This window comes from Phalaenopsis equestris, unplaced genomic scaffold, assembly GCF_001263595.1.
Source record: "Phalaenopsis equestris unplaced genomic scaffold, ASM126359v1 Scaffold000135, whole genome shotgun sequence".
Taxonomy (NCBI): Eukaryota; Viridiplantae; Streptophyta; class Magnoliopsida; order Asparagales; family Orchidaceae; genus Phalaenopsis; species Phalaenopsis equestris.
In genome coordinates this window covers 467,804-477,469 of record NW_018164577.1, presented here as the reverse complement: position 1 = coordinate 477,469, position 9,666 = coordinate 467,804, and the positions used below count along the sequence as shown (strand labels likewise).

The window sequence follows — 9,666 nt, the reverse complement described above, 5'->3', positions numbered from 1 at the left end:
TACGACCTTAACGACCTGTTATAACTATTATTATTGAACTATTACTGTATCTTAACTATATAACTTTATATTCTTTGATTATGGAGAAAAGTAAACTCGTGTACTCACAACTGCCCAGTGAGTTATTTCAATTGTGCTAAATCTCATTAATTTTTCATATTTTTCAGGGTTTTAAGATTGAAAGTTCTCAGGTTTCTTGCTTATTTTTAATTTCCTGTGTGTGACGTGCTATCTCAAAACACTAAGACTCACATACCTTCTGACAAGCATCAAAATTTTAATATTGAAAGAGGTTAACAAATAGTTTCATGAAATATAATCCCATTTAAAATAATTTACATTAAAAAAATATTGAAACTTAACTATTTATAAATTTATTAAATTCGACACTAGTATTCACTAAATTAAATTGAATTAAATGAAGTTGCCAAATAGTCCTAGAGCTTGGCCGCACCGCCTCGCTAACTCCGCGCCTATTCGACTCTTTCCGTCTTTTTTCGCTTCTCTGCCCCCAGGCCTGCGATCGGCATTCTCGCTCGAAATCGTGGCCTGGAGTCGCGGAATGGCGGCGTTTACGAGCCTTGGGATGGCGTCTAACCCGTGCGAGTGCCGGAGCTGGGTTCCGAATGCGAGGTTGGCAACGGGGATCTCGAAGGTAGCGGCCATTGAACGGAGTAATTTTCATCGATCATTGCGGCCTTGTGAGGTGAGAACGCCTTTTTTTCTTTTTGTTGGGGGTTTTCTTGGATTATTTTATTTTATTACTGCTGAATTCGATGCCATTGCATGTTATCTCGATCATTTCTTATCCCATTTCCATCTTGCGTTGCAATACAGATCTGAGATCTACGAACACGCAACGTGGCTATGACACTATCTTCCCTATAATCCCGTTTTTTTAAATGTATCTTGACATTTCGTTCATTTGCTTTGTAATAGTTTAGAGATTGAGAACGCGCCCTTAATAGAGTTTGTTTGAAAGATGGCAGCAAAGATAAATATTCGTACGAACAATTTAAGAGTTGCTATTTGTTATTTTCGCTGTATTTATTTGTTGAAGGATCTGCTAGAGTTAGGTTCCATATTTCCTTCAAAATGAAATCAGCAGAGAAGCTGAGGAGAACGGGCGGACTCGCCAGGAATTAGTAGGGTGGCTCTCGAAGTTAGTCGCTTGCTCGGAAGCACTAATACAATGAGGATGGTACTCACAAAGAGTAGAAAGTTATTAACCAACTCCGAGGGCTCCCGCCCAAGCTCAAGGGGGACTAACCCAGCTCCGAAGGTATTGGTCCCAGGCATTGGAAGAACTAGCCCATTCAGAGACGCCAACTTATCTATCAATGGCAAAACTTTGAAATACTTACCCAGGGCAGCGATCCACACACACTCACGTGACTATGATCAATGTGTTTTTAACTTTCATATTATGTATTATTTATTAATTTCATCTACTATATTAAAATTTAGCTTCTCTTATAACACCCATAAAGCTGAAGGAAGATTTTCATACACTCCACTTGATTCTTATGTATTTAAGTATCTAACTCATGAACATTAATTTGTACATATGGGCCACCTTACCCATGCACGAAAAGATGTGCGAGATTACAGTACTACACATAGACTATTAGAGTGATCTAGTGAAGTGACTCTAATTTAACAAAGTAAAACAAATGCAAACAAACAAACAACTTAAAGCAGGAAAACTAGCAGACAAACTTGCTAAAATGGAAAGCAAGCAAGTCACAGAATTATTTACGGTAATTGCAATGCAATCAAAACAGGTACATGAATTTCACAGGACAACAAGAAACAAGCAACAAGATTTTTTTTTTGGATTTGGGCAACACAGGAAATAACAAACTAATATGCAAAAAAGGTTAAACAATATAGTTTTCAAGTTTAGATTCTAATGGTTCAACTAAATTTTTCTAAATTGAACTTCAACTTCGCTCCCTCTTCTTAACAATGATGCTAAAAAATTATTATGAACCAAATGCGACGAAGCACTGATGAATTACACAAATATACATGTCATACAAGTAACGCACGAAATTGAGTTTTGTGTATCGATCCCACGTGGAACAAGTTAAATCTCAAAGTAAAAAATGTTTTAGTCTATTGGTTTTATACCTGGCTTGAATGTATGAAGTTTTGGTTATATTTTCTAAAGTGACTAATCCTAAATTTTTGAATTTCAAAGAGCCTAAGCTAATAAGTTCTAAGAGTTGAGGGTTTTCAAATGTTTGAGAGATTCTCCTCTGAATTGGTTTTGTAGGAAATCAAGTGCGAAAAAGTGATACAATAAGTTGGTGAGAAACTCTATTCCTCGTCTCCTCCCGGGTATCTAAGAAAGTTTGGCTAACAAACCTGGTTTAGTTCCCTAAATCCAATGTCTAGCCCAAGAATAAAAAAATTGCATTAATCTAGATGCAATGTCCCTATATCTCTAAGTAAATGTGGTCAACCTAATAGTGCCACAAAGAATTCTTCCGAATCTCATAGCTCACGACAAGTTTTAACATTTTAACTGACCAGACCAAAAGTAAATTTCGCAATAAAGATTAAAACATCACATAATAGAAAATTCACAAGTTCACATAAGAAATTTTACACCAATCAATCCCACACAGCTAATCCAAGGGATAAAAAAATTTAATCGCTGCACATTGTGCAAAAGGTGGCTCTTGTAGACGAGAGGACACGAAGATATGATTGTTGCATCAACGATTAATCTTCTTTCTATTATCTATACTCAACACGGATTAATGATATTGAGATGCCAATTCTATTGACATTAGCGCTGTGCTCTGCACATGGTTCAATTTAACACAAGAGAATGGATATTAGAATATTTGATATTTTATAACTATATATAAAATAGAGAATTGAAGTATGAAAACTTGAGATCTAGTTTTGAAATTGAAAGGCTAGGATTTAATTTTGAAGGAATCAAAAATTTTTTTTGAAATGAAGTATAAAGTGGAGGACTAAGCTATTTCTCATAATGCATTTAAACCTCACGAATATTATGAAAACTTTCATTACAAAAGCTCAGTCCCGAGAAAGTCTAAATAAATGAACCAGTTAAATGGATTTTGTAGCTCAATTTCACTTTATTTTTTAACTTTCGATCCGAGAACAGCCAGTACATGATGCTAATTGCATGCTTTGTATTATGAAGCTGATATTCTGAGTAACCATGCAGGTTTCTTTGTGGATGCATAACTTTTGCAGTTGCTCTCCTCTCCATTTCATGTTCATTGAAGTTATGCTTTATTAATTTATTGCAATTTTACCTTTGCTGAAAGGCAGCATTCTTTGTTATATTTACTTTAAGTATGGATTTAGTGTTTTCAATGCTTCAGAATGCTTGTAGATTGTTGTTTCCTTGACATATTTCTCAGTTGTTTATGTAAGGAATGGGCATTCTCTTCAACCACTACCCAATTTTAGGGCTATCGTGTTCTGTTGTTTGCTCTTGTAAATAGTTTCGGGTTCACTAAAGTAGATGGAAATTACCGATAATACTTACCTTGAATAAGTGTCAAATAATCAAGAGATATCAACCAATATTATGCAAATGACTTGAATGCAAATTTTAACTTTTTAGGGCTGATTTATGATATGCTGCTGATGCACTTTTGCTTGTGTTTTTTTGTTTAGCTTGCAGCTCGTTATGTTGGCCAAACATTTGGGATTATCTCAAAAAGAATAAGTTCTGCAGCTCTTCCACGTTTTTTTATTCAAATGTCTTTAGTAGATGACAAAGTTTTTCAACAAAACGTTGCTGATAAATCTGCAGTTTTGGTACTTATTACTATCATTGGCTAATTGCTTGTCATTTTCTTAAAGCAATTGTTGTGGAGGATGGATTCAATTGTGATGTGTTTGGTTGCCTATAAGTGGGAGAAATGGCATTTTCCACTTATGGATTGGAAGTTGGAAAAGCAACTCTTAAGAGGACAATTTAATTATCTGCTATGATTTGGCACTTAACTTGTTCCTGTTGTTTGCTTGCTTAGAGAGTTGAAGTCCCTTGTTACCCTACTTTTGTTAAACCCATGTTATATGTTTGTTTTTAGCTCGTGTGTGTATAGACACACGTGTATGAGATGTATTTTCTCTTAGGAGGTTCATTCTCCTTATTATATTTGTGCCTAAATTCCTTAAACTCAAGATCACCTCATTAATTTTCATCCGTGGCATGAAAAGAATTTAGCAGGCATATTTCATAAATTTTCATAACAATTTTGCCACTCATCTAAGATATGACGCCATTAAAAATCATTATGCGATTATTCCACCAATCCTAACCATCATTCATCCTCTAAATATCTCAATAACACAAATATAATTCCATGCTATTTGAAGACTATAAAAATTCACAGTTTTCTTCTGTTGCAATCATAAAACATATATAGAGAAAGTTTTGGTGCTTCATATTAAAGATCAACTGACCATTAGAGTTTTGAAAATTATGCGTGCCTTGATGCTAAATGGAGTATATGATTTAAATTTCATTTCAACATATGAACGGAAAATCAAAAGGAGTAGAATCTATCTCTCTCTTGTGTGGACTTCTTTGCTTTTAGGAGGGAGCTTTTGATTCTTCTCCTAATTAAATCTTATGTTATAACCTTTAAATGATGATCAAATCAATTCATTTTCTGTAACATAATTAAAATTGAGGCTTTTTGATCACCATTCATATGCATTGAATTTTCATTATTGATGAGTTTGATTTCATGAGAAGATAATTGTGATTCTAAAGTGTAAAGACTTTCAAATTGTTTGGAATCAAATACACGGGTCCTCTATCTATCATCCAATCATCCTTGTATTTAAAAAAAAATGATGAATGGTTAAGTTGCCATGAAAATTTATGAAACTCGATCCACATCTGTATGAAAATTAATGCTGTGATATTGTGTTTAGAGATTATATAGTTGTAGAAGCAAAAATAAAATTGCTAGAAATATCGGAGAAAATGTCAAAATAGACGCTTTGGACTATTTATGGATGGATAATTTAGTCCCAAACTATCTTATCTATCCAATTTAGTTCTTTCTCAAACCTAATCCAAAATAGTCGTTTGACTTCTCAAATTAAGTCTAAATAGTCCACCAGAGGGATTATTTTGATCATATTTGAAAAATTAGTAGAATAAATCAAATATCGATACAAATAGTTCAAGGATCATTTAAACGTTTTCTCATTAAAAAATACCTTGTCTTTACTGAAAATGATGCCAAATTTTTTTTTTTAATTATGAGAGTGATTCTTGAAAACAAAGTGAATTTCCTTTTCTGAAAAGCAACGTAGGCATGGCTATTAAATTTGAAAAAGAGCACAAAATATTAAATTTCATTCGCTTGCTTAATTCTTAAGCATAACATTTTTATCCAAAATGTAAACGGTGAAAAAAAAAATGATTTGAAAATGATAATTTTCAAATAATAGGATTGAAGCTCCCTATATGTAAATGTTTGTAGATATCCATGTATCAACACGTACCCTTATAGGCAGCATTAATGTTTTATATGTAATATATTGCTGTATGTAATGCATGTAATATAAATTATGATATCATAAATTGTATATAATTATTTGTTATTAATATGCTCGTATTAATGTGATGCTTTGTACTTATACTTGTATTATTCGACAATGTGTACACGCCTGTCACATACACAAGTGCACGCACACACACTATCACATCCAGCCTCTTTTACTTTTACTTTTGATTAACTTTGGGACATATGATATTGAAGTAGTGTGGCTAGAAATTTTATATATCATTTTTCTGGGATAAGGCACTTCCCATTTCCCATCTTATGTCAAGATGGTAGCCATTGTCGATTCATTTCCATCCAAACTTGAACTAGTGTATATAAATATTTCCATCTCATATATCAGTTGAGCATTTTCAATATATTGTTATAGTTTCTGTCTAGTTATCGTTTACTAATTTAACATTTTTTTCTTACTGTTGTTTTGCAGACTTATGAGCTGATTCAAGGAAGCCTTGTATGTACAGCATTTCTTAGCTCCCGTGTCACCCAGTTTGCTTATTTCTAATAGTTTTGAACCTTGTTGCGTAATAATCTTCTTCTTTTAATAATAATTTTAGTTGAAAGTTGCAAGCTTATTTATTTAAATATGACCTTAACTTTGAATGATATGCATCTTTTGCAAGCAATCTGTTATGCTTATTATATTTCCAAAATATATATGGTACTTTTTAGTTGTGGACTTGTATTGCTTTTAGTTCATTTATTACACCATTACAAATTTTCTTCTTCAATAATTTTTTTTCTTTAATGGAAAAGAAGCATCGTAGTTCTCTCTCTTATTAATATGATAGTAAGATTGTTGATTGCTAAAACCAAAAACACTCATCTAAATTAGTTTCATCCGTGTGGAGACATTTTATGACTATGTTACACAAATTGTCCAAAAAAGAAAAAGAAAAAGAAAAAAAAATTGATCAAATTCGTGTCCGCATCAACTTATGGGTCTTGAGTAAAACTTGCCCAAAAGATGACCACTTTCCAAAGTTGGACTCCTGCTTCAAATTACATCAAATTAAAGTATGCTCTTGTTTCGTGAGACTAAAACTAAATTAAAACTTCACAAGAGAATGATAAGCATACATCTATCTATCCCTTATCGATATTATTTACCACAAGTTGTTGCTTTTTGGCTTAAAATTGCATTGCTAGAGATACCTGTTAAGGGGCTATGAAACTTTTTTTCGACTACCTTATGTTGTCACCAAACTCGGGGTTTGGAATTAACCAAGACGAGAACGGACGGTCGGATGGTGAAAATCAAATCTCTTATATGCTAATTCTATTACTAACTCTTTAGTATTTAAATAACGCATGAAAAGTGCCACTAAAGAAAATAATTAAAATTTATAAGTAGAAATTTGTACCTTTCAATTTCTTGTTCTCGTCTCCTGTATATATTTGCTCATCTTCTATTCATCTTGTTCAAATGTTTAAAATTTAAAAATAATGTTAAAACAACATAGTGAGTTATCTAAAGATAACCCAATAATAATCACACATCTAAACTACAATAATCTGGGGAAAATTTATTACACATGCGAATCTATAAGAATTCTTATTATATGTCGGCCTTTTATATTTTTAGAAGCAATCTGATATATGCTAATGCATGCATTAATGTATTTTTTTCTAAATGAACATATTAAATATATAGATATTTACTTTAACTTTATCTTTATTTTATACTTTTTATACACATTTGTCTATGTGAAGATAACCGTTAACAAATCTAACACGCCCGTGGTCGATATTTCCCTGTCAGCTCTCGTCGGCACAACGGTTAGCGATTTACACATCGCAATTATTTAGAGTGGAAAGACCTATACCTGCCCTAGCCGATATTGTCCCATCAACACAACAGTCAGCAATATAAACATCACAATTATATGGGAAGTAAGCTCTGTTCTACTCGTCCTTGGTCGATATTAACTCGTCGACACAATGGTTAATGAATTAACTATCATAATTGTCTGGATGATAAAAAAATTCTACACGCACGGGTACACTGACTTCCTCTGTCTGTATCATTAGTGGGTGAAATACTCATCTGAACATGCACATGCAAGCATTCATATTTAAACCATTTCATTTTTTATACATATATTATTTTGAGACATCTTTATGCTTTTTCTAACATGCATATTTATTCTGTCGTACAAATATTCATTAGACATCTTTTAAATCATTTATATATTTATCTCATGTATATCTCTTATTTATATATATCACATATATATCTCTTATTTATATCATGCATATTTATCCTGCATGCCTATCAGACATGTCTATCTTACATATAATGTTTATCTAAATATCATTCATTGCACATCTTTCATGCATATATCTTTTTCTATTATCCTTATCATGCATATCTCTCCTATCAATATAAATGGTTTGATTAAAACAAGGACATATGAAGTTAAACATACAATCCGAAATAAAGATGATTACTGAAATTTAGAAATCCAATTGCACACCTTAGCTGCCACACTAGATTTTTGATCTTCGGAAACTGGTTGAATGTTGCGGTAACTTTTATATTGAGCTCAGTAACCTATAAAATAAAATATTAAACTTTAAGGTTTAAATAATTTTAGTTAATTGAAACTTTACCTGAATTTACGGGATCTCTTTACAGTGAATATTCACACTCTCACATCGAGTTTGTCGACGCAAACAAATAACCTGGATCTGCAATTAACTTAAGATTTAAAGATATCTTGGCTCATAAAGTAATTTAATCGCTTAAACATACTTTAAAGAACCTTCTCGACTACTAGCTCTTTTACGAAGCGACCAAATCTTCTTCTCTCTTTTTATCTTCTCAAACTCCTCTTTTATTCGCTAAATTCATGCCTGAATATTTTATGTAGCTCACAATTCACATTCAAGACTTTCAACACAAGATCAACACCTCCGACAGTTACCAGAAATGAAAAATGAGGCAAAAGTCAAAGCTGAAGAGCTGAAGAGTGAGGAAGGAAATGAATGCTTAGAATGGCGAGAGAGAAGAATTCTTTCTCTTAGATTCCATCCTGGAACCTCAAATTACGAGCTTTGGCACCTAGGGGGCCGCTTGGCTCGCCTGCAACTCACATATGTTCGCCCCTTGCACGTCGCAGCCTTGCTACAAGGGGCCAAACGAATTCCTTCGCACAGGCAGAGGGATCGCGAGAGAGGAAATAGGGAGGGGAAGAATGCGAAGCTTGCCTGCCCTAATCAACTGATCGAATGAATTAAAAAGGGGCGTAAGTTGGTGGACTACAAAAAACATGCGGGAGATTAAGGAGGGATTAAGGATTAATCAAGTTTTAATTAAAATAAGTAAACATATAACTTCAACATTTTATATCTCCCAAACCATTTAAATTTTACATATGATGCTTTATATTAAATTGCTCAATTTAATGCGTAGATTTTATAAAATTTTTTCGATTGAAATCTGAATGATTCAAAAATTTAGGAATATATTAAGTCGCCAAAAATTTTATCAACTTTCTCAAAAATTGGTTATTACACCTTATTCACAAGAAATTTATTTTTTCAATTAATTAGTTGTAAAAAGTAAGATGTGTCATGAGCATGCGAGTTATCGTAGGATTGTATTTGAAAAAAAATGACAATTTAATCTTAAGATGAATATTTTGAAATGAGCTTTTGTCATTTTGTTGGAGAAATTTATAGATTTTATTATATTCAATAATGACATCCAAATAGGATGCCTTAAAATTATAGCATCTATTAGATATGTCAACACCCAAAGCCATAAAGCATTTCCATTTTTAGGATTTGTTTTCATACAAAATGAGGCTCATCTTTAATCTCTTAAGCAGGTGTTAATCCTTTGCCAGGTTGATGAAGGATGCCCCCTTGCTTGCAGCAATGCTTATAAAGAAGCTCTGGAAATCATAAAATAATATTAATTTTATCCTCAAATTTTACGATATTGTCCCAAGAATGCTATTAATTTTTTGTATGACTGCCCTAAAAGAATCACCAAGGGGCATTTTCTCGCATAAAATTCTAAAAATGGGAAGTAAAATGCCCTTTGTTATATTAGCTAATAATTAATAGGGTTGGATTAATGTAC

The 9,666-nt window shown here is 32.7% G+C and overlaps 1 protein-coding gene across 2 annotated transcripts in view; it reads left to right on the top strand.

The window, feature by feature from the left end:
* The first annotated feature begins 446 nt into the window (after positions 1-446).
* The window catches only part of LOC110021591 (protein ABHD11), a 53,974-nt gene continuing 44,754 nt past the window's right edge, over positions 447-9,666 (top strand). For both annotated transcript variants that reach the window (XM_020720154.1, XM_020720153.1), the window contains exons 1-3: positions 447-706; positions 3,667-3,810; positions 6,004-6,030. In XM_020720154.1, coding sequence (XP_020575813.1) covers positions 563-706; positions 3,667-3,810; positions 6,004-6,030 — 315 coding nt within the window. In that variant the 5' untranslated portion in view covers positions 447-562. The remainder of the gene's footprint in view (positions 707-3,666; positions 3,811-6,003; positions 6,031-9,666) is intronic.